A 26,480-nucleotide genomic window follows, 5' to 3' on the forward strand; every position below is an offset into this window, starting at 1 on the left:
GTTGAGTATTATTTCATTATATTAGAATGAAGCTAAAGTATTATGCAAGCAAAAGTTTTCAGAAATAAAATCCATAAGGAATTGCAGCTGATACTCTTTTACTTTGCCCATTTCAAAATTGCCATTTTTGAATAACATTTTAATGCTTAAACTCTACATTTCAGAATATGTTACAGTATAGTATTTCTTATTTTGCCAGATAAATTTCTAGCAACACTTTAATGGAAATCTTAGCAAATACACAGTTTAAATAGAATTTCCTACAATACTCTCTGAAAAATAAATATAATATTTGTAAAAAAGAAAAAAAGAAAGAAAAGAAAGTTCACTGTGAGGTTGATTGATTTCATTCCCTCGATCTGGGGCTTGGTTTTTAATTTCACATCAAGACAGATGCCAAACTTGGAGGAGGAGTTGTTCAGAAGTTTTTTCAGTTGTGTACAACTCTTTTCAAACATTAGTTTCGAATATTTTCAAATAACATTTTTAAAATAGTTCATATCAAAATATGACAACATTCAGGTTAGAAGAGAAGCTGTGTTCCTAACAGCATATCTGATACAGTGGTTTACTAAAATTCACAATATGAAATAATAATTTAGTCAGATATATTTCCAAATTATTTTACATAGAAAATCATTCATCCTATATCCTATATCCTACACAGCTGAGTACATTGAGGGTGGAACATAGTTCCTTAAAATAAGGTGATTTATAATATGTGCTAGTTTGGATTCATACTTGTTATCATTAGATTAGATCAAGAGTGCTGGACTAATTATCATAAGTCATTGCTATTAGAATCAGTCTCACTCTATCTCTTACTCTGAAGCAATTGGAATTAACTGCCTTGCTCATATGTCTGAGGTCTGATTTGAACTCAGATCCTTCTAATTTGAAGGGTAATGCTTTATCCACTGTGCATACAAATACTTGTACCATTTATTTAAGATGAAATCAAATCTGCATACTAATGAAATGCATGTGCTTATTTATTTTTACATAAAGAATTAAACCTTGGCTGAATTTTTGATATCTTTTACTCTTCCCAAATTTTTCATAACCCCCACATTCAGTTACATGATTCCATATGAGATCACTACCCACAATTTAAGAAGCTTTGTTCTAAGGAGTTTGGTCTGATAGTGGTAGAGTGAGATCCATCTCACAACCTTAAGTTAAGTTAATTCAATTAACAATTTAAAACACATTCTCAATTTGCATGTTATCAGGAAAACAAGAAAGGGAGGGGAGGGAGAGAGAGAGGGAGAGAGATGAGAGAGAGAGAGATTTCTATGGCAACAACTTAGCTTGGTTAGTTGTCCGTCCTCCATTCTCAAAGAAGATCAAAATGACATCATTATGCCAATCAATTTAATGTGTCCAACTGTGGCTAATCAGACCCAATACAAGCTCAGGTTGGATACAAATAATCCCTATAGACATTTGGGGGTGGACTCTCTAACTTTGCACCTAATGAGTTTCTTCTGAGCTAATTAAATTATTTGCTCATACAGCACACACAGTACCTTCTCTGATGAGGGCACACCATCCTGTGCCAATGTCATATGATCGATTCTAAAGTTTTTTAAAGAGATCTTGTGCCCACTTTTTCTGCCCACTTTGTGAGGGCTAACCCTTTGTGAATTCTTCATAAAACCAGTACTTTTGGCAAGCGTCCATTTGGGATTCAAATAATGTGGCAAGCCCAATGGAGTTGTGTCATCTGCAATTTTTCTGGAGAGGCTGCATCACGTGTAGGTCTTGCAATCAAACTAATCTAGTAAACAAGCTCATATGCCTTCCAAAAGACGTGAAGGATTGACTCATGACAATGCAATTGTTACTTGTTGGAAAACACATGCTACCATCAGCACTTATGCTCCCATCGTGACAAAGACTGATGAAGTCAAAGAAAACTTTATGAAGACCTGAAAAACCCTTATTATCAATGTGCCAAAAGAGGACAAGCTTATAATTCTGGGTGACTTTAATGCTAAAGTAAACTCAGACTACAAGACATAGCAGGGGCCCTTGGGAGGAGTAGAGTTGGAAATAGCAACTGCAGTAATCACTTACTACTGAAGACTTGTGCATCTCATGAACTTCCCATCACTAGCACAGTATTCCATTTATCTAAACTTAACAAAACTTCAAGTATACACCTTTGCAGCAAACATTAGGATTTAACAGACTGTGTGATTGTAAGGAGAAGAGACTCTGGGAAATGTGTGGTGCATAGTGCTGGACTTGGGAAATGTGTGGTGCATAGTGAGGGACTGATCATTGACTTATCCTCTTCAAGATGAATATTTACATGTGGCCCCAAGTAAAAAAACTACCAACAGAATTAATGTCAAAAGACAAAGTGAATGGCTTTAGAAAAACCTGGGACAGCCCATGAAGTGATGAAAAGTATAGTGAGCAGTAACAATATTACTTAATTTCCATTCTTTGCCACCACAAAGAGAACTATTATAATTTTTTTTTTTTTTAAGCATATAGGCCCTTTTCCTTATTTCTCTGGAATACAGACCTTTGTTAGGTCAAGGATATGCATTCTTATAGCCCTCTGGGCATAGGTTCAAATTGTTTTCCAGAATTGTTAGATTAGTTGATAACTCCTCTACAATGCATTGGTGGCCCCCATTTTTCCACATTCCCTCCAATAGTCATTATTTTTCTTTTTTATCATGTCAGTCTGATAGATCTGAGATGACATTTCAGAGTTTTTTACAACATTATCCTTTGTACTCCTTTTCCAAATTTTCCCCTCCCTCCTTTTGCCCCCTCCCCTAGATGACAGGCAATCCCATACATGTTAAATGTGTTACGGTATATCCTAGATACAATATATGTGTGTAAAACCAAATTTCTTGTTGCACAGTAAGAATTGGATTCAGAAGGTAAAAGTAACCTGGGTAGAAAGACAATAGTGCAAACAGTTTACACTCAATTCCCAGTGTTCCTTCTCTGGGTGTAGCTGATTCTGTCCATCATTGATCAACTGGAACGGAATTAGATCTTCTCTATATTGAAGATACCCACTTCCATCAGAATACATCTTCATACAGTATCATTGTTGAAGTGTATAATGATTTTCTGGTTCTGCTCATTTCACTCAGCATATAAATAATTTTTTAATGTGACTTAACAGCTTTGATTTCTTCTTCCAAAACCTCTCTATTCATATCTTCTGATTATTTATTAATTGGGGAGTGGCTTTTATAAATTTGGCTCACTTCCCTATATATTTGAGAAATGAAGCTTTAATCAGAGAAAATTGCAATAGAATTTCCTGCTTTTTTCTTCTAATTTTGGTTGCAATTTTTTTGTTTGTTGCAAGAATGTTTGAATTTATATATTTGAGAAATGAAGCTTTAATCAGAGAAAATTGCAATAGAATTTCCTGCTTTTTTCTTCTAATTTTGGTTGCAATTTTTTTGTTTGTTGCAAGAATGTTTGAATTTAATGTAATCAAATTATCCATTTTATTTTACAATCCATGATCTCTACCTCTTATTGGTCATATTTTTTTCTTGTATACATAAATCTCTAATAGGCAACTTCTCTCTACCCCCCCCCCCAACCTTGCTCCTCTTCTATGCTTAATGACATCACCTTTTATGTCTAAATAATATATCCATTTTAGCCTTACTTTGGTATATAGTATGAAATGTTATTCTCTACCTAGTTTCCACAATCTTGCTTTCCAGTTTTCCTAGAAATTTTTGTTGACTAGTGAGTAGTTGTTCTTAGTTTGGAACTTTGGGTTTATCAAACACTAGATTACTATGGTAATCTCCTACTGTGTATTATGTATCTAATCTGTTCCACTGATCTACCACTCTGTTTTTTTATCTAGCATCAGATTTTTTTTTTTTTTTTTTTTGATGGTTACCACTTTATAGCATAGTTACAGATCTGGTATTGCAGATGAATTTTGTTATTTTTTTATAGGTCAGTAAAATAGTTTCTTGGAAGTTTGATTGCTACAGCACTAAATAAATAGATTGTTTAGGTAGTTCTATCATCTTTATTATATTCGCTTGATTATCTAAGAGCACTTGATATTTTTCCAATTGTTTAGATCTGACTTTATTTGTGTAGAAAGTTTTTGTAGTTGTGTTCATATAGTTCCTGACTTTCCCTTGGCAGATAGATTCCCAAATATTTTATACTATCAAGAGTTATTTTAAATGAATGTTTTTTGTATCTCTTGCTGTTAGATTTTGTTAGTGATGTATAAAAATGCTGATGATTTATGTGGATTTATTTTGTATTCTGCAACTTGGGGCAAATTTTTTACAGCCAATATTTCTGAGAAAGGCCTCATTTCTAAAATATATAGAGAAGTGACTCAAATTTGTAAGAATCCAACTCATTCTCCAACTGATAAATGGTCAAGAGATATGATCAGACAATTTCCAAAGAAATTAAATCCACTTCTTAGACATATGAAAAGTGCTCTAAATCATTATTGATGAAAGAAATGCAAATTTTAAGTCAACTTGAGGTATCACTTCATAGTTCTCAGATTGGCTAAGATGACAAGAAAAAATGATAATAAATGTTGGAGGGGATATGGGAAAACTGGGACACAAATGCATTGTTGGTGGATTTAGTAAATGATCTAAGCATTCTGGAGAATAATTTGAGAACTATGTTCTAAATAGAGAATTATGTCCAAAGGACTATCAAAACTATGGTATATCCTTTGATCCACTACTATCTGATTCACTTCTTTGATCTCACTACTGTCTCTGAATCCCAAAGAATCATAAAAGATAGAAAAGGATTCCACATGTGCAAAAATGTTTGTAGCAGCTCTTTCTTTAGTGGCAAGGAACTGGAAATTGAAATCTTTTGAGAAAACCGTTTATTTGTAAGCTAACTTGTAGGCACTTGGTCCACAATTCTGAGAGATATCTCTCTCTTGCACATTTACAGCAACAGGGTGTACATTCCATTTTTGGACAGCTTTAATTTTGAGATAATTTATTCTTTGTATTGAGCTAAAAATGCACTTTAACATAGTGCCTAGCATATGGTAGGTACTTAATCAATGATTGTTGACTGACTGAATGCTGCTTTAACATTTCTACTCACTGATTCTCAATTTGCCATAGGAAGCCACAAAGAACAGGTTGAATACTTTTTAACCATATGTCTAGAAGAAGCTTTTATGTCACTAAGGTATCCCCTCTCCAGTCCTCATAATGCTATAATTTCTAGACCCTTAACCATCTCCATTACACTTGTCTAGAAAAGAGACTAATTTTAAATAGATTTAATGTTTGTACAAATACAATGCCATTGTTTTTCTTTTGGTCTCATATAAATAACTTATTAAATATCCCTCATTGAAAAAAAAAGCAACCAACTATGCTATTATTCTTTCCATTGATACTGACTGATAAAGGCTTTGGATGAAGAGGGGAGTGTTATTAATAGTCATGGAAAATCAGTTGGGAAGAGGAGATAGTCATGTTCATAAGTCATTTCTTCTGATGAAGTAGCTTAAAAATCCAAACTTTTGTAAACCACTTTGGTAAAGAGACAAAAGCAGAGGGTTTTGAAGGACATGCTCATATCTAATATCATACCTAAGTGTGTAACTATTGAGAACTAGTCAAGGACTCTGAGAAAAAGAAAAAGCCCATTTGTGTTCTATAGCCCACCATAGGACTTTCTCACCCAGGACAAGTTGAGTAGATGAAAGGAAATGTGTTAAAAGAACACTACAATATTGTTTAAGGGGTTTTTTGGGCCTATCTACAGATCTGTATTGTTCCTTCTGACTAAAGATAATACAATTTATTTTCTTCCTCCTTTCTCCATTTTCTTGCTCTTTTTGACCAGGGAATTCATGAAAGTCCTGGGACCTTGAGGCTGACCTCTGACATCATCCAAGAGATGCTTGACATTGAAATGAGTGTGTTGATGGGGGCTAACATTGCTAATGAGGTGGCTGAGGAAAAGTTCTGTGAAGCCACTATCGGTAATGATTGTTCTAAGCAATTCATTCAAGCTAATGCCTGTTCTTAGGGAATGAAGTGGAGACCAGATAGGGTCTGAGGACAGGGAACTTCAAAGAAAGAGGGAAGATTCCTATGTCTAGGCTATCGCATTAAATGTCTCCCAAGGAAAAGAAGAGTGAGTCCTTGGGCTGTACTATACAGCATTTTGCTTATTCCTTACTTTTTGAGGGAAAGACTTTTTTTCAGATTTACTCAGAGATCATAAGAAGCATCATAAGCAAATATTTTATTTTTTAAAAAATATCAGCTTTTTATTTTTCCAAATACATGCAAAGATAGTTCTCAAGATTCTCCCTTGCAAAACCTTGTGTTCCAAATTTTTCTCCCTTTACTGCTCTTACCCTCCCCATGACAGCAAATAATCCATTATAGGTTTAACATATGCAATTCTTCTAAACATTTTCCCATAAGTAAATAGTAAAATTTTCCAATGATGCTTTTCTAAAATTATGAAACAAATCTAGTGAACACATGAAATGGGTGAGAAAGCAACAAAGTGCAAAGAACCTTGGTTTTGGAATCCAAAAACTAACGTCCTAGCTCCATCACTATAGACTGTGAGCTCTCAGTTACCTCATTTCAGTACTCTAAATAAATGTCTCCTCAATAAATAGGAGATAAAAGACTGATATGACTCACCTAGTGATTTTGAGAAAAGTGCTTTATATTAAACTTTAAAGTGCTATATAGATGCGAAAAATAACTTATTAATATGGTGGTGGTGTCTCTTGCATCTCTAAATACTTATGTCATCAACAATCTGAAAAACAGGCATGAGACAAAAAACAAAACAGAGGTTACCATGCAATTATGGTCATTTGGTGGGCAGATAGGGAGGCAAGGTAGCCATGGTCACCATAGCCTCTTGCCAATGCTCCTTCAAAGCATTATCTAAAAACTGCCAGGTAAGAGAGAGGGAGTCATGGTGCAAACTTTTTGTATGCACACTTTAGTTCCAGCTCAGCAGAAAATTAAAAGTTTTTTCAATTTTGTGCAGTAAACTAACAGCAAAGAATTCAGATGATATCTTTTACCCTTGCTGTTAAGGTGGGAGGAGGAATCCAGACTCTTATTTTGTATATGCAATCAATAGAAAGTAATTTCTTAGAGAAAGATGCTGGGAACTAGAAAAGATTTCTTACAGAAGGCAGTATTTGAACTAAGTCTTGAAAGAAGCAAGAGAAACTTAGAGGCAGAGATAAGAATAAAGTGTATTCCAGAAATGGAGAAGTATCTCTAGCACTTAATATTGTGTCTGACACATAGAGGGTGTTTAATAAATGTTTATTGAATATATTTTGATAATTGAGGGGACAGTCTTCTAGAATAGAGGGTATCAAATACATATGCAAAGGAATAAAAACGGAGATTGTCATCTGTGGTTTTGTGAGAAAAGGAGGAGCTTGTGATAAATGGCTTCAATTATCTTGGCAAAGTATCAAGCAAGGGTCCTTAGCTAGGAAGTGGATATGGAAGGATTGAGGAGAGAAAATATGGGATAGCCAGTGGGGCAAGTATTATAGAGAACCAAAAGGATAGCCTTACTATCTGGTTGAGATTAGATAATGTAGATTTGCAGTGCTCCCAATAAGGCTGATAGCATGAATTCTTTCAGTTTTATTCAACATGCAAAAAAAGAGCAGAGAAGAAGGATGGTGAGAATATTTTAGGGTTAGGGTCTGGCAGTGCATGAGTGGAAAATAGGACAAGCAAGCATGAGATTCAAGAACTGAGGACAGTGTAATATTGACTTGGTTAACAAGAGAATCAAGATTTGGAAGGGAGAAAAATGAAGCCAAAGTAGTATGATAACCTGGAAAGATACTAGGCTCTAGAACAGTTGGAGTTTATGGTGAGGATGAATAGCAAGTTTAAGAGGAGCTTGTGATTAAACAAAGGAATTTCAAAGTTCTCATTCATCTAAATGGGTGGCTAAAGTGGTACAGTGGATGGAATATCAGCCTAAAGTCAGGAGAACCTGAGTTTAAATCCAGTCTCAATCCACTAAAATAACACTTACTTAGCTCTGTGTGTGTGACCCTGGGCAATTCACTTAACCCTATTTGTCTCAGTTTCCTTATATATTTTTAAAAAAGGCAAAACTAAGTATCTTTGCCAAGAAAACTCCAAATGGGTCACCAAGAGTCAGAAAAGACACTAAAACCACAGTCATTTAAATGGAGCACTTGAGGAAGACAAGCTTGAGATATGATCATCAATGTTATGGCTGAGGAATTGTGGGAGGGGTAGATGATGAAATTTGAGGAAATTGAGGAACTAGGAAATTAGAATTCTTGAGGGAACATGTATAATGAATTTACACACACACATGTAAATAAAACACAATTTTTTGAATGTTATATGAGCATGAAGAAGACTGTGACCCAGTTATTATTAAATCCTTAAGAAAGAAGAGAAAATGAATGACCTGGAGACTAAATAGATAACAGGGGTCTGAATTGAATGATAAATTTAGAGAGTTTACCTCTCAAAGTAAAAGTGGTTGATGACCAATGACAACAGAGAATATCTAGAAATGGAAACATGAGCCAAGGCTATGCTGACTCCTCCAGGACAAAATATTAGAAAAGAGGCATCCAGTAATGGAGAGAATAGCCAGGGAGTGAATCTGACACAATATGCAATACTCTAACACACATGATAGCTTGTGACAAGTCAGCTAATTTCTAAGTGCCCCAAGTAATTTAACATAATAAAATGCAAAGAAGTTGCTATTTGCATGGGTAGAACAAGTTTCCTCATCCAGAAACTATTCATACTTGCCCCCAAACCAAAGCCCTCCACCATGCAACTTCAGACTTCATAAATGAATCATTTGATCCAAGAGACCAATCTAACAAATAAAGGCTGACCTTAGTAAGAGAGAACAAAAAAACCTGGATAAAGAAAGAGTATAGGAAAGTACTTTATAAAGAATAAAGTGCCATAGGAATGTGAGTAGTTATTGTTTTTAGTATGTTCTATCATGTTTAGCAAGTTCAGTTCAGGCATTTTACTGAAGGGTAATGGTTCCCTCTCCCCCTCAAAATACACTATCTCACAATGAGATTTCCAAAGTGTTTTTACATCCTTCATTTCTCTTGATCCTAACAACAAACTCCATGAGACAAGCAGCATAGATAATTAAGATACCTTTATAGATGAGAAAACTACTCTTTAGTAGAGGATGAATCAGAGTCTTGTTTGTATCCTCCCTGCCATAACTTATCTGAAATGAAGACTGAAAGCATAGGATGTTGTGTCTGCCCCTTTTCCTTAGGATGTACAAACCCGAAACATGGAAAGATCTTTAAGGAATTATTTGAAACAACTAACTTCCGAATGACGATAGTGGAAGACTATGAAACTGTGGAGCTCTGTGGAGCACTGAAAGTGAGTCGTGGGGGAGGCTGAGGGATGATGGCCAATGGGCTCACTGTCAGGCCCTTACCAATATCTCCTATAGCTCCCCTTCCGGACCAGCCTCCAGAAATGGAGGAAAGAGCAAGATGAGAGATACTGATCTTATATAGATACGACGAGTCATGTCTACTCTAACTTCTGGCCTTCTCACTAGAGCTGATGGGTTTGGGGAAATTCAGGGGCGGGTATCGCTTCTTATTTCCTTATCTTCCCATTTCCCATTCTGTCTTGTTTTAAAAATCCCTCTCCTTGACACTTTTCACTCCAGAATATTGTGGCACTTGGAGCTGGCTTCATTGACGGCTTGGGTCATGGGGATAATACCAAGGCGGCAGTCATCCGCCTTGGATTTTTGGAAATGATTAAATTTGCGAAGATCTTTTGCAAGAAGCCTCCCCAGATCACCACCTTCCTGGAAAGCTGTGGGATTGCTGACCTCATAGCCACCTGTTATGGAGGTCGAAGTAGGAAAGTGGCTGAAGCCTTAGCACAAACAGGAAAGGTGAGAATCAATGGGAAGGACACCTGAGAGGCTTTTCCCATACCAAGAAATTTCTGATAGGTGGGAGGAGTTTACCTCATTTTTCAGAGAAAGAAACTGAAGCATAAATTGGTGCTGAAGTGATTTCCTCAGCTAATGATTAAGGGGAATGAGATTTGAACCTAGGGCTTCTGATTCCAAGTCTCATCTTCTACCCAGAGCCAGTTAGGTGTAGCACAAATAAAAGAAGCATTGGACAGGGCTGGGTTAGAATCTCGGCCTCCCTCTTCCCTTGCCTGCCCAGGGAGCAACATGGTGCAGGAGAACAGTGAATTTGGAGTCAGTTGACCTGGCTCTGTGAACTGGGTTCTTCTATTTAACCTCTCTCACCTCAGTTTCCTCATCTGTAGTAAGAGAAAATTGGACTTTCAGTGACTTCTAAGGTCCCTTGAAGAGCTAACATGCTAGTACTTGACTTCCAAGCTAATCTTTAGCCCTGTTAAGTTCCCTTTTGGTCCTGTTCTGGAAAGTCTAGCTTAGAATCAGTTCCTATTCTCTCTCCCCTCAAGAGGTGGACAAAAGTGAGCGCTCTCTAGTTCTGGCTGAGCCAGAACCCACCTGATGTCACCCTGGGAGATCTCCCCCATGCCCTGCCTCAAGTCCCTTGCCAGCTATTGAAGAAGGCAGAAAAGGTCATCACAGCTTTAGCCATCACTTGGCTTTTGCAACAAATGAAAAACTTCCTAAGGAGGGATATTTTCATTTAATATTCCCTGTGTCTGTGCCCCTATCCTCCTAGTCCTAGAACCAGTAATGATATATTGTTCTCTTAATTTCAGAAAAATTTATAAATCCTGTTGTTTTTCACAATAGTCTTATTGGGTAAAAGGTGGAAATACTGGCAATTCCCACTTTACACAGATGAAGTGATTTACCCATAGTCACATGGCTAGAAAGTGTTAGAAGCTTAACTCAAAGTTGGATCTTCTGTTTCAAGAGAGAGGGAAGGCTCCTTCCTCTGCCCAGGCTGTCACATGCTTGTTACGTGTTGGCTTGTCCAGTCCTTCCTGCCATGTTCTACCCCTCCCTGACAATAGTCTCCCAAGTAGTGACTTCATGATATCCCAGAATTTCTCCCCTTTATGGGCCATTTCCTAGTAACATAAGGTCTCCCTGTAGAGGGTGGCCCCCAGCATCTCTTCTCCATGGAGGCATTGCTTTAGTATCTCTTACCCCATAGATCTGATGTCTTGGGAGTTCCTCTCCAAGTCAACTGAGTTTCATGAATTGTAACTGGTGTTGCTTGCCCAAGGAACCAAGATTATTAATTATGGCTCTGAATCTTTTAAGTAATAAAGTAAAGTAAAGCTTTAGGACACATTTTTCTATGGCTACCCATAGTACCTGTGGGAAAAGTGGGCATAAATTTTTCAGTTAATGCTGAATTAACTGAGAATTCATTCTTAGCATTGATCATGTATAGGATCATAAGATTTTAGAGTCATCTAATTCAACTTCCCTCTTTTTATTCTATTTCTTTTAGTCCATTGAAGAGTTAGAAAAAGAAATACTCAATGGACAAAAACTTCAGGGGCCTGCAACTGTTAGAGAAGTCTACAAGATCCTGAAAAAGAAAAACATGGATGATAAGTAAGTAATTGATTATAACTAATAAATAGGGGGTGGAACCTTCTTTTAGGAGACATTTTTATTATAAACTTAATCACAAAGAAAAATAATAGCCAAAATGGGCAATTAAATTATATATATATAAAGCAATATACTCTTCAAATGGAAGATATATAGCAAATGGAAACTATGTATCAATTTTAATTTTAAAAGCTTAATTTGTGTCCCCTCTTAATCTTTTTTGTGTACTTCATGTTTTGTTGCTTTTATTTTTATTCAAAGATATTTTAGAGCCAATCTTATGATTCTTCTTTATTGATTCCTTATCACATTCTATATCTGTATTTCTCTTTTCTTTGTATCCATTATTCTTTTCTGGTGTGAAACTTTTCCATTACATAGACATGGCACTATATATTTAACCATTCCCCAGTTGTTGGACATATGATTTGGTTCTAGTTTTTTGCTATTATAAACAAAGTCACTTTGAATATTTTTGCACAGATAGTTCTATTTTTCACTGTTTGAGAACAAGGAGTTTTTCATGATTGGAGGAACAACAGCAGAGACAGAGACTAACAATTTCTGTGCCTCTCCTTATGACCAGTGGTTAGGTACTTTCTTGAGGCTAATCAAAGCTTTAAGATAATTTGCATGACAGTGTACTGGCTGCTATTGAGCACCCAATGGCCAACAAGAGAGATGAATGTATTTTTCTCTTTCCAGTTTCCAAAAAGCACACCATGAAATGTAGATCATATGAGGAAGGGCACCATCTTTCCTTTGAGGTGTAGAAAAAAGAAAAGGGGATTTATCCTACCCAGCTAGGAGACTTGGAATCCTTTGTGAAGAGGGACCAAAGAGTGTTCTTACAGTTGCCTGAGAGGCCCTTTTCAGCATCATCTAGGCAGAGATGTGAGACAGGTGGGAAAAAAACAAACCCAACAGTGCATAAAGAATGGTAAAAATAGTATCCAAGCACCAAATCCAAGTCTGCTGCTCAAACAGTCTAAATCTAAAAGAATAATAATATTCAAAGTAGCAGTGGCAAAAAGGTGCAGAGTTTTACAGGACTATGGTTAAAAAGAAGAAAAAAAAAAAACAGTGCTAGGAAAGTAGCTTTAAAGCTAGCAAGTAGAATGAGAGTCAGGGACCATGAGGGACAGCTGTGGCAGCAGGGCTTTTCCAAATTATAGCTGGAGAGGCAATCATGGAAACTAAGAGCTCATAGGTCCTCACTGATAAAATATCCTTTAAAGTTAGTCCCTAGGTACAATTAGCTCTTAATAAAGAAATTTATTAAGATAGCATCTCTTCTGGGCTATTTCCCCTAACTTTCCCACTTGAATTTGTCATTTAGTCCCCAAAGGATAATTGCTGTTATTCAGTATCTGAGACTCTTCCAGAGGGAGAGGGAGGTTAAATTCCTAATGTTAGAGTTCACAAATTGCTACCTAGTAAAGGCATTAACTAAAATAGCAATAATATTAAAAATGGTAGGACACACTTTTCTATGGCTATCCACAGTGCCTGTGGAAAAAATGGGCAAAAAATTTAAAGTACAGTGGTAAGAAGGCACATTTATAGAGAATACACGGCCCAAAGTAACTCCCAACTCTCTCATAACAGGCCCTACAAGTCCTTTCTCTACTCATGCAGCCCATAGCAACCTATCATCCATAGCTGGTTCTCTTCTTGACTGCCACGGCTTCTGCCCTTTGAAGTTTGTTTCTTTGTGTTTGTCTGGAGTACATATTCAACTGTACCTTGGACTGTCTCAAAGTAATGAGGTCTAGAATTGGTAGGTGGCTTAGCTCCCTTCAGACAAGTCACTGCTAGACACTAGAGCAATGAGAGGAGGAAAAAAGTGTCTCATTCTTCTCTTCTGCAGGGTTTTCTTTCACAAAGGAAGACCCTATTTGTGATCTTTCCAGGGGCTCAGCTACTTAAAACCTTCAGGGCTTAGCCAATTTTTGTCAGTCCAGTATGTTTCTGCTCCCTTTAATTCCACCAGAGAAAGAAATTCACACTTTATAAAAAGATCACCTAGCATGCCTGACACTTTATAGTTAAACACTTTGTTATGTTCAAATGTCATCATCTGTGACTAAATCCTTTCCCCACTATTTGTCATAGTTCTAACTACAGAAATAAGACAAAAGAAAAACATTAAAAGCATAAACACAGATAGTAATGATGATTTACTAAGGAAACTATAGAATCAGCAAAGAAATGAATCAAATCAGTTAATAGCTTTCCATAAGTATCAGAATGCAAAATAAAGCCACAAAAAAGACAGAATTTCTATATAGCAATGAAAAAAAAATCTAGAGAAAACAAAAGGAAATGAAATCTCTTTTAAAATAACTATACAATATAATCTGGAAGTTTAGAGATGGAGCCAAGATATCAAAGTATCAGAAAGAATTACCCATACTCTTACCCATAATGGACATAACTCCTCCAAACAGACCTTAGATGATATCCCAAAATGACTCTTTATCCAGAAATCCAAGAATATCACAGTGAGTCATTTTTTTTACATCCCAGATCAGCATTGGAAGTCAGATAAAGAGGTCTGCAAAATAGTAGGACATGCTTCTAGCTAGGAAGGGTGATTTGGAGCGTTCCAGTCCTGTGAGAGGCTGTGCACCAGGACAAGACAAGCCAATCCAACAGAAAGGGGCCTAAATTTGTTTAGGGAGAAGGAATAGTTATGATTTGTTGACTTTGTCACTTAATACCCAGTTCTAGGTCAAAGATCCAGGGAGGATAGAGATGGGAGATCTGTTTCTAGAAGTGGCATTTCTGGGTAAGAAGTGGCTAAGGTCATCAACAGGCTAATGGAATCCCACCTGAACAATTCTACAATCATCACTCAGACCCCAAACTGAGGTCAATAACTCTTGAGTTCAAATCAAGAGGGGAATTCTCAGGGTTGGTCCTGCATCAGGCTGCTTTAGAAGCTCTGCAATCTTACAGGTCTCCAATCAGAGCAGTCTCTGAAATCCTGGTGCAACACAACACTCAATACCCCAAGAAAGTGACAGCAGGACCAGCCTAGATGATCATATAGAGCAAAAAAACAATTTTGATCTATCAATTCTGAACTATCAATTCGAAAAGTTATCCCTGGACAAACTTTGATGGACAAACAATTTTGATGAACTGAAAACCATTAATAGAAAAATTACTCCAGATCTGAAACGAATGTAAATGAAAAATAACTCTTAGATTTCCCATCATATCTGACATAAAGATGTCAATACTATGTGACTTAATAGACACACTAACACTGTTGTTGAAGATATGAAATGGTCCAACCATTCTGGAAAACAGTTTAGAATGATAGGAGACTAAAATGTCTATATATTTTGATCCAGAGATTCCAGTGCTAGGCATGTATTTTAAGAAGGGTAAACACAAAAGTTTCATGTGTTTCATAGAATGTGCGTGTGTGTGTGTGTGTGTGTGTGTGTGTGTTAGCAAGAATCTGAAACAAAGTGTTGATGTATCCATTTACTAGGAAATGTTTGTAAAAATTGTGTTATGTGAATATAATGGAATACTATTTTACAATAATAAATGAATGTGAAAAAATCTGTAATATTCTAAGACTTATATGAGCCAATTCAAAGTGATAAAAGCAGAATCAGAATGATATACAAAATTAGCACCATGGTATAAATTAAAGTCTAAAAAAAGTAATAGCTACCAATTATATAATATACTCAGATTTGCAAAGCAATTTTACAAATATTATCAATTACTGTTGTTCAGTCATTCAGGCACATCCTAATAGATCCGCAAGCCAGGCTACACTCTCTTCCAAAATCTGTCCTAGGTCATACTTTATTGCTTCCATAACACTATCTATCCATCTTATCCACTGTCCTATCCCTTTCCTTTTGCTTTCAATCTTTCTCAACATTAGGGTCTTTTCCATTAAGTCCTTTCTTCTCATTAGATGGCCAAAGGATTTAAATTTTAGCCTTAAATACTAATATTTAATCTTCCAGTAAAACGAGTAGATTTCTTTAAGTGGTATTTAACTCTGTGAATCATATTCAGGACTTTCTTGACAAAGATACTGGAATGGTTTGACATTTTCTTCTCCAGCTCACTTTACAAATAAGGAAACTGAGGTGACCCGGGGTCACATAGCTAGTAAGTTTTTGAGTCTGGATTTGAACTCGGGTCTTCCTAACTTCAGATCCAGCAATTTTGTCCACTGTGCCTCCTAGCCATGGTAGTTAGCGAATTACTTTTGCTACTACCTCTTTGAGCCTTCTGCCATTTTTTTTTTTTTTATATCATCTGTTGAGGTTCAGTGAGTAGTAAACTCTGCCTTATAAAGGGAAGCTAAAGCTCTTTTAATCCATTTAAGGTCTAAATAGCTTTATTAAGTCCATACCCAACAAAATTCTATAGAAGGCCTCATTATAGGAGTGTCTGTCCATCTAACTACCAAGTCCCTGACTAGAGACAACTGCAGACTAATGGTTAAAAAAAAATTCCTTTTAAGTTCTGTCAAATCTCCAATTATCATTTTGTGCTTCTCAAATGTTGTGGGAGATTTTTCTCCCAAAAAGCTAAATAACTATATGAGACTAGGGAGACAAGACGACTCATGACACCCCTGATGTTCCTGGTTGCCATACAAATTAATCTGGGGTCACAGACAAATAGTATAGATATTAAGTATATCCTATTTTGTTCTAAATTCTGCCCCTCCCCTGCTTATTATGCATATCTGCCAAAAATAAATTGGTTAAACTTTGGTGTTCTCTCTACCCACTAGCACAAAAACCTACCCCCAAATCAGAGTATGGGATGTAGAAAGAAATGTTTCATGATTCTTTAGTGTTTGCAACTTACAGGCTTCATCCTTGACAAACATTTTCTTTTATTTATTTTTATTTTTGGAGGCACTCAAAGTTAAGTAATTTGCCCAGTTATACAGTAAGTGCCTGTGACTGGATTTGTAGCACTGGATTTGCTATACCTCCTACCTATCCTGCTTTCTTAATTTTAGAGGAAATAAGCATAACTGGCAGGTTTCTAGTGTTCCTGGTTGTGCTTCCTGCTGGGCTTCTTTCTTCACATGTGATCTCTCTTTTCTAGGTTTCCAATATTTGTCTGCATCTATCAAATATGCTGTGAGGGAAAGGCACCAAAAGATTTCATCACTTGCCTGCAGAATCATCCCCACCATAAATGATTTGCTGATTCATGCAAAAGAACCATCCTAATCACTAATAAAGGGAGATAAGGCCTGACGATATCTGACTATTAAGGTAACTCTAGAAAATACCTATCTCCTCAATTGAGAGAAAGCATGTAAGAATATAATCTTCTGGAAAGAAGGAGCTTTATCTAAATGAACCAATTAATTCAGGTAGCATTTAAGTGCTTACTTTATGCTAGGTTAAATAGTCCCTGATCCTCAAGGAACTTACATTTTATTTATTTTTAATAGAATTTTATTCTTCTGAATACATGCAAAGATAGTTTTTCAGTATTCAATTTTGCAAAATCTTATGTTCCAAATTTTTCTCCCTCCCTTCCCTTTTCCCCCTCCTCAAGACAGCAAACAATCTGATATAGGTTAAACATGTGCGATTATTCTAATTCCATATTCATCATGCTACACAAAAACAATTGGATTAAAAGGGGAAAAAAAAGCACAAGGGGAAAAAAACCAAGCAAACTACAAACAATAACAAAAAGGTGAAAATACTATGCTTTGATCCACATTCAGTCTCCATAGTTCTCTCTGGATGCAGATGACTCTTCATCACAAACCATTGGAATTGCCTTAAATCATCTCATTGTTGAAAAGAGCCAAATCCATCACTGTTGATCATAACATAATCTTGTTATGGTGTACATTGTTCTCTTGGTTCTGCTTACTTCCCTCAGCATCAGTTCATGTAAGTCTCTCCAGGCCTCTCTAAAGTCATCCTGCTTGATCGTTTCTTACAGAACAATAATATTCCATAATATTCGTATACCATAACTTATTCAGTCATTCTCCAACTGATGGGCATCCATTCAGTTTCCAGTTCCATGCCATTACGAAAAGAACTGCCACAAACATTTTTGTACATGTGGGTCCCTTTCCCTTCTTTAAGATCTCTTTGGGATATAAGCTCAGTAGACTGGACTGGGTCATACCTAACTTTTCTAAAATTCTATTCACCTACTTTAACTTTTTGTTTATTTTATGATTTGATTTATCTAGTTCTGATAGAGGGAACTTGGGATCTCCTACTGATATAGTTTTGTTGTCTCTTTCTTCTTGAAGCTCTCTTAACTTCTCTAGGAATTTGGATGCTATGCTACACTTGGAGTAATATTGATATTACTCTTATTATCTATGGTATCCTTTAGCAAGATGTAGTTTCCTTCCTTCTCTTTTAACTAGGTCTATTTTTGCTTTTGCTTGATCTGAGATCAGGATGGCTACCCCTGCTTTTTTTTTTTTTTTTTTTTTTCAATTGAAGCATAATAGATTCTGCTCCAGTCTTTTACTTTTACTCTGTATGTGTCTCTCTGCTTCAGATATGTTTCTTGTAAACAGCATATTGGATTCTAGCTTTTAATCCAATCTGCTATCCACTTCCATTTTATGGAAGAGTTCATCCCATTTACATTCACAAGTAAAATTACTAATTCTATATTTCCTGCCATCCTATTTTTTTCCAAGTTACACTTTCTCTCCTTTTCCCTCCTCACCAGTGTTTTGCTTCTGACCATCACCTCCTTCAAGCTGCCCTCCCTTTTTTCAGCCTCCTCCTATCTTAAACTTTTGCTCATCTACTTCTGCCCTTCCCCTTTCTTTTTTCTCCTTTCCCTTCCTACTTCTTCCTACAGGGTGAGACAAGTTTCTATATCAAATTACATATGTATAATAATCTCTCTTTGAGAAAATCTGATTAGATTAAGGTTCAGACAATGCTCATGCTCTTCCCTTCTTTTCCTCAATTGTAATAGGTCTTTTATGCCTCTTCATATGATGTAATTTACCTCCCCTTTCCTCTTCTAGTACAATCTCTTTTCCAACCCTACTTTCTTTTTATATCATCACATTAAAGTCAACTTACACCCTGTAAGTATATCCCTAACAAAAATACAGTTCTCAAGAGTTACGTATATCATCTTCCCATGTAGAAATGTAAACATTTTAACCTTTAAAAAATAATTGTTTTTTTCTTCTCTTTTTGCCGCCTTGTGCTTCTCCAGTTCTGAATTTGAAGAGCCAATTTTCTGTTCAGCTCTTGTTTTTTCATCAAAAATAATTGAAAGTCCCCTATTTCACTTAATGTTCTAAAAGATGATTCTTTTGTTGGGTAGTTGATTCTTGGCTGCAATCCAAGCTCCTTTGCCTTCCAAAATATCATGTCCTTTAATCCTTTAAAGTGGAAGCTGGAAGGTCCTGGGTAGTTTTGATTGTGGCTCTTCTATATTTGAATAGTTTCTTTCTGGCTGCTTGCAGTATTTTCTCCTTGATCTAATAATTCTGGGATTTAGCTACAATATTTCTTAGAGTTTTCATTTTGGGGTCTCTTTCAGGGGAGTGATCAATGGATTTTTTGAATGACTACTTTACCCATTGCTTCTAGGATAACAGGGAAGTTTTCTTTGATTTCTTGAAAGATGTTGTTCAGGCTCTTTCATCATGGTTTTCAGGTAGTCCAATAATTCTTAGATTCTCTCTTCTGGATCTATTTTCCAGATCAATTGTTTTTCCAATGAGGTATTTTACATTTTCTTCTGTTTGTTGTTGTTGTTGTTGTTGTTGTTGTTGTTGTTGTTGTTGTTTTTTGGTTTTGACTAATTTTTGATGTCTTGTTGAATCATTCACTTCCATTTGTCCAATTCTAATTTTTAGTGAATTATTTTCTTCAGTTAGCTTTTTCACCTCCATTTAGGCAATTAAACTTTTAAATGAGTTTTTTTGTTCATTGGATTCTTTTTTTTTTTTTTTTTTTTTTTTTGAGGCAATTAGGATTAAGTGACTTGCCCAGAGTTACTGGGATCAGATTTGAACTCAGGTCCTCCTGACTTAAAGGTGGATTTTTTTTTTTTTTTTCATTTCACCAATTCTATTTTTAAGGTTGTTTTCTTTTTCCATTTTGCTAAATCTATTTTTAAGTTGTTTTCTCTTAAAACCTTCAGTAAACATCATATGTAATGGCGATAAACTAGAACCTTTCCCTGTAAGATCAGTAGTGAAACAAGGTTGCCCACTATCACCATTACTATTCAATATAGTACTAGAAACTCTAGCCTCGGCAATAAGAGCCGAGAAAGAGATTCAAGGAATTAGAGTAGGAAATGAGGAAATCAAATTATCACTCTTTACATATGACATGATGGTATAGTTAGAGAACCCCAAAGACTCTGCTAAAAAGCTATTAGAAATAATTCAGAATTTTAGCAAAGTTGCAGGATACAAAATAAATCCACATAAATCCTCAGCATTTTTATACATTACCAACACAATCCAAGAGCAAGAGATACAAAGAGAAATTCCATTCAAAATAACGGTCGATAGTATAAAATATTTGGGAATATATCTACCAAAGGAAAGTCAGGAATTATATGAGCAAAATTACGAAACACTTGCCACAAAAATAAAGTCAGATTTAAATAATTGGAAAGACATTCAGTGCTCTTGGATAGGCCGAGCGAATATAATTAAGATGACAATACTCCCTAAACTAATCTATTTATTTAGTGCTATACCAATCAGACTCCCAAGAAACTATTTTAATGACCTAGAAAAAATAACAACAAAATTCATATGGAACAACAAAAGGTTGAGAATTTCAAGGGAAGTAATGAAAAAAAAAATTAAATGAAGGTGGTCTAGCTGTACCTGATCTAGAACTATATTATAAAGCAACAGTCACCAAAACCATTTGGTATTGGCTAAGAAATAGACTAGTTGATCAGTGGCATAGGTTAGGTTCACAGGGCAAGATAGTGAATAAAAATAGCAATCTAGTGTTTGACAAACCCAAAGATCCCAAATTTTGGGATAAGAATTCATTATTTGACAAAAACTGCTGGGAAAACTGGAAATTAGTATGGCAGAAACTAGGCATGGACTCACTTTTTTTTTTTTTTTTTGATGGGTTAATATATTTTTTAAAATTTTATTTATAATTTTTTTGATACTATATATGCATGAGTAATTTTTTTTATAACATTATCCCTTGTATTCATTTTTCTACATTATCCCCTCCCTCCCTCTACTCCCTCCCCTTGATGACAGGTAATCCCATACATTTTACATGTGTTACAATATAACCTAGATACAATATATGTATGTAAATACCATTTTTTTTGTTGCACATTAAGTATTAGATTCCGAAGGTATAAGTAACCTGGGTAGATAGACAATAATGCTAACAGTTTACATTCACTTCCCAGTGTTCCTTCTCTGGGTATAGTTATTTCTGTCCATCATTGATCAACTGGAAGTGAGTTGGATCTTTATGTTGAAGATATCCACTTCCATCAGAATACATCTTCATATAGCATTGTTGTTGAAGTGTACAGCGATCTTGTAGTTCTGCTCATTTTACTCAGCATCAGTTGATGTCTCTCCAAGCCTTTCTGTATTCCTCCTGCTGGTCATTTCTTACAGAACAATAATATTCCATAACATTCATATACCATAATTTACCCAACCATTCTCCAATTGATGGACATCCATTCATCTTCCAGTTTCTAGCCACTATGAAAAGAGCTGCCACAAACATTTTGGCACATACAGGTCCCTTTCCCCTCTTTAGTATTTCTTTGGGATATAATCCCAATAACAGCAATGCTGGATCAAAGAGTATGCACAGTTTGATAACTTTTTGGGCATAGTTCCAAATTGCTCTCCAGAATGGCTGGATTCTTTCACAACTCCACCAACAATGTATCAGTGTCCCAGTTTTCCCACATCCCCTCCAACATTCATCGTTATTTGTTCGTGTCATCTTAGTCAATCTGACAGGTGTGTAGTGGTATCTCAGAGTTGTCTTAATTTGCATTTCTCTGATCAGTAGTGATTTGGAACACTCTTTCATATGAGTGGAAATAGTTTCAATTTCATCATCTGAGAATTGTCTGTTCATATCCTTTGACCATTTATCAATTGGAGAATGGTTTGATTTCTTATAAATTAGGATCAATTCTCTATATATTTTGGAAATGAGGCCTTTATCAGAACCTTTAACTTTAAAAATATTTTCCCAATTTGTTACTTCCCTTCTAATCTTGTTTGCATTAGTATTGTTTGTACAGAAACTTTTTAGTTTGATGTAATCAAAATCATCTATTTTGTGATCAATAATGATCTCTAGTTCTCCTCTGGTCATAAATTCCTCCTTCACAGGTCTGAGAGGTAGACTATCTCTGTTCCTCTAATCTACTTATGATCTCATTCTTTAAGCCTAAATCATGGACCCATTTTGATCTTATCTTGGTATATGGTGTTAAGTGTGGATCCATATCTAATTTCTGCCATACTAATTTCCAGTTTTCCCAACAGTTTTTTCCAAATATTGAATTTTTGTCCCTAATGTTGGTATCTTTGGATTTGTCAAAGACTAGATTGCTATAGTTGTACCTTTTTTTGTCCTTTGTACCTAATCTGTTCCACTGATCGACTGGTCTATTTCTTAGCCAATACCAAATGGTTTTGGTGACTGCTGCTATATAATATAGCTTTAGATCAGGTACACCTAGACTACCTTCATCTGACTTTTTTTTTCATTAGTTCCCTTGCAATTCTCAACCTTTTATTCTTTCATATGAATTTTGTTATTTTTTCTAGGTCATTAAAATAGTTTCTTGGGAGTCTGATTGGTATAGCACTAAATAAATAGATTAGTTTGGGGAGTATTGTCATCTTTATTATATTCGCTCGGCCTAATGGACCCACATTTAACACCACATACTAAGATTAGATCAAAATGGGTCCAAGATTTAGGCATAAAGAACGAAATCATAAATAAATTGGAGTAACATGGGATGGTTTATCTCTCAGATTTGTGGAGGAGGAAGGAGTTTGTGTCCAAGGGAGAACTAGAGACCATTATTGATCACAAAATAGAAAATTTTGATTACACCAAATTTAAAAGTTTCTGCACAAACAAAACTAATGCAAACAAGATTAGAAGGGAAATAACAAATTGGGAAAACACTTTTACAATTAAAAGTTCTGATAAAGGCCTCATCTCCAAAATATACAGATAATTGACTTTAATTTATAAGAAATCAAGCCATTCTCCAATTGATAAATGGTCAAAGGATATGAACAGACAATTTTCAGATGATGAAATTAAAACTATTTCCACTCATATGAAAGAGTGTTCCAAATCACTACTGATCAGAGAAATGCAAATTAAGACAACTCTGAGATATCATTACATACCTGTCAGATTGACTAAGATGACAGGAACAAATAATGATGAATGTTGGAGGGGATGTGGGAAAACTGGGACACTGATGCATTGTTGGTGGAATTGTGAAAGAATCCAACCATTCTGGAGAGCAATCTGGAATTATGCCCAAAAAGTTATCAAACTGTGCATACCTTTTGATCCAGCATTGCTGCTATTGGGCTTATATCCCAAAGAAATACTGAGGAGGGGAAAGGGACCTATGTGTGCCAAAATGTTTGTGGCAGCTCTTTTCGTAGTGGCTAGAAACTGGAAGATGAATGGATATCCATCAATTGGAGAATGGTTGGGTAAATTATGGTATATGAATGTTATGGAATATTATTGTTCTGTAAGAAATGACCAACAGGAGGAATACAGAGAGGCCTGGAGAGACTTACATGAACTGATGCTGAGTGAAACGAGCAGAACTAGGGGATCATTATACACTTCAACAATGATACTGTATGAGGATGTATTCTGATGGAAGTGGATATCTTCAACATAGAGAAGAGCTAATCCAATTCCAGTTGATCAATGATGGACAGAATCCAGAAAAGGAACACTGGGAAATGAGTGTAAACTGTGAGCATTGTTTTTTTGTTTGTTTGTTTGTTTGTTTTGTTTTGTTTCTCTTCCCAGATTATTTTTACCTTGTGAATACAATCCTTCCTTTGCAACAACAACAACAACAACAAAATTTGGTTCTGCACATATATATTGTACCTTGTAAGGGCCCTTTAAATGGGCGGACACAGTGCATCGGGAGATTGAGGCCCAGAAATAATTTCTGTGGATATTAGGACTGCCCTTGGGCGGGATCCTGGCCATATTGAGATAGCTTCGTAATGGGTGACTCTCTCGCTGATTGGCTGTGTGTGTGACCTCACAGGCCCTATGTAAGCCCACTGCAGGCAGCAACCGCCCTCTTTAACCTGGTGCTCTTCACTCTGGCTCCCTAGCCTGGGTGGCCAAGCCAAGATGGGTAGCCGAAAGAGGTAAGGGTTTTGGTAGTGAACACATGGGTCTTCTGACCAGGTGTTCACCAGGGAACCAACAAGTCAGGGCATCAGTTAGGGCATTATGTGAGTAGGTATAATAAAGGCTTTTAAGGTTACATGTGGTTGTTCTTGAGTGCGCTACCGGTTATTAAGCTATAGATTCAAGAGATTGTGGCCAGAGACCTTAGAAGGCCTCAGAGGAGGCGAGCCGGGTAGAGCTCACACTGCAAAGGACAGTGGTCAAAGGTACTCTGGTGGGTCTAGGACAGACTAGTAATTGTAACTGCCAGGAGAGCACGTTACAAATGGCGCCCAACGTGGTGGACACATCAGAAATTATCAGGTTTTGAAAATATTTAATATTCAGAATTAAGATTCTGAAAGATCCGGTAGAAACGCCACTTAAGAGGGAAGACAGAGAAGCAATATGGACCCAGTTAAATCTGGGATCAGACTCAAGGACACAGCTGAACATAATGCTTATATCAAGAGGTTAAAGAGCCAGATGGAAGATCTTTTAACAAAGATCACCACTGAAGAACAGCAGGAAGCTTGTAATCAAGCTCCCAGAAGGCTATCCCCACACTCAGTAAATATAGCTCGGAGAGGGAGCAACCTAGAGCTAATGCGTATGTATGACAGTAGAGAGTATAAAATGCCACAGCAAGAGTTGCTGGAATTGCAGGTTAAACTACAGATTGAGATAGAGAAAGAAGAAAAAGCTAGGTTACTACAGATAGAACAGGAAGAGTTCAAACCAGTGGCAGAAACTAAGGAAGGAAATAAACGAATCACATGGACTTCAGTTGTAGAAATTCTTCTTAGCATTTTGTTGGTTTACCTTGTGCATTGTTGTTTTAAGGAATTTATTGATTACTCTTTCATTGAGAAGAAGTTTAGTTCTTTTTATGTGCAAAGCTCAGGTTTGATTTTAAATCAGCCTTTGGGGAATTTTCCAATTCTTCTTCCCTCTGCCTCACCTTCTTGGGCCAAGGGAGAAGGGGGAGGAGGAAAAGGAAGGGCGATAATACCATCAGCACTGCCCATTAATCCATTCAAAACTCCTGTGTCTTCATTTCAAAGGACAGGAATAGGCTTTATGCCCCAAGGCAAAAAGGAATTGTGGGGTATTGAGTATAATCAGAAAAGTTTTAAAAATACAGTTCAGTTAATTTCTAAGAAACCTTACAGGGATAAGGCCTTGCAGTTAGAGAGAGTGGAGTTTTATACTTGTAAAACTGCTAGGATCGTCTTTGGAGAGTTGGAACTCCTCTTTTCTTACCTCGTGGATTTTCCACTTCCACAGGTGAGCTTGATTTCCCAACCCCCTACGGGTACTTATAAAACAGTGTTTATGTCTAGAATGGGTTGGAAAATTGTTGTTTTAATCACTAGAATAAATAGACAGTGTGTGATCTTTGACCCAGGAGGAAAATATCAGATTTATTGATTCACACTCCTGGAGTACAATTCGGTATCAGAAACTCAAAACTTTGATTTTTAGGCAAAACAATTCAGGGATATAGCCGAGTGTTCTAGTAAAGTCATTACTGCACAGACTATCCCCAAGATCTTCTCTTCTAAACAAGAGAAGGGAATTTTGGGATATGTGATTGCTTACAATTTTTAAATTTTGATTTTACATTTTTAAACATTTTTGATTTTACATCTTCAAAGTATTTTGATTTTACATTTTAAAGTTATTTTGGTTTTATATTTTTAATCTATTTTGGTTTTACATTTTTAAATTCTTTGCCTTTTACCTTAGCAATGCACTTCGGGCATACACAGAAAGTGCAGCTAAGTGACAGACTGACTTTTGTCTGACTTGTTAATCTTTTTGACAACAACTTTGTTTCCACTGTGATGTGGAAAGGCCTGGATGGCATTTGGAAAGGCCCAAGTTGGGCCCCGGGGACATTCCTTCCTAGGTGCAGATCCAGCAGCAGAGTTCATCCCCACCAGAGACATTTGTAACCTGGGGATCCAAGAGAAGGACCAGACAACAGTCCAGAGAGACCAGCCAGATGTCCGCAGCCCTTCAGACGCTGATGGCAGCGATGCCCCTCCTGACCGTGACCAGAGACACCAGACACAGTTCCAGTGTTGCAGCTGAAATGGACTGTTTTGGGTGATACGCAATATAAAGACTGTAAATGGACAATGGGCCTGCTTGCTTCTCCCGTGGCTACTTGCCATATGGTGGCCTGGGAAGAGGCTTTGCCCTATGCTTTCTATTGAAGGAATATGCTTTTAAATTAGTGGGTGAAAAACCAACACACCCACCTGCCATTGTTATTGAGACAATGTTACTGGACATGACTTTGCTTATGTGCACCTGTGAAACTAGAATTGTTCTAGAATTGTGAAAAGTGCAATAGAGAATTGTGATAAGCTAGAATTGCTCTAGAATTGTGAAAAGTGTAATAGAGAATTGTGAGAAACTAGAATTGCTCTAGGA

At 36.4% G+C, this 26,480-nt stretch overlaps 1 protein-coding gene across 1 annotated transcript in view; it reads left to right on the plus strand.

Moving 5' to 3' along the window:
• The window catches only part of LOC141561614 (glycerol-3-phosphate dehydrogenase [NAD(+)], cytoplasmic-like), a 58,568-nt gene extending 41,715 nt beyond the window's left edge, over window positions 1-16,853 (plus strand). The window contains exons 5-9 of the mRNA XM_074301476.1: window positions 5,863-6,001; window positions 9,322-9,434; window positions 9,733-9,966; window positions 11,489-11,595; window positions 16,699-16,853. Of these exons, the coding sequence (XP_074157577.1) occupies window positions 5,863-6,001; window positions 9,322-9,434; window positions 9,733-9,966; window positions 11,489-11,595; window positions 16,699-16,795 (690 nt within the window). The 3' untranslated portion in view covers window positions 16,796-16,853. The remainder of the gene's footprint in view (window positions 1-5,862; window positions 6,002-9,321; window positions 9,435-9,732; window positions 9,967-11,488; window positions 11,596-16,698) is intronic.
• The last annotated feature ends 9,627 nt before the right edge of the window (window positions 16,854-26,480 follow it).

This window comes from Sminthopsis crassicaudata, chromosome 3 (genome assembly GCF_048593235.1).
Source record: "Sminthopsis crassicaudata isolate SCR6 chromosome 3, ASM4859323v1, whole genome shotgun sequence".
Lineage (NCBI taxonomy): Eukaryota > Metazoa > Chordata > Mammalia > Dasyuromorphia > Dasyuridae > Sminthopsis > Sminthopsis crassicaudata.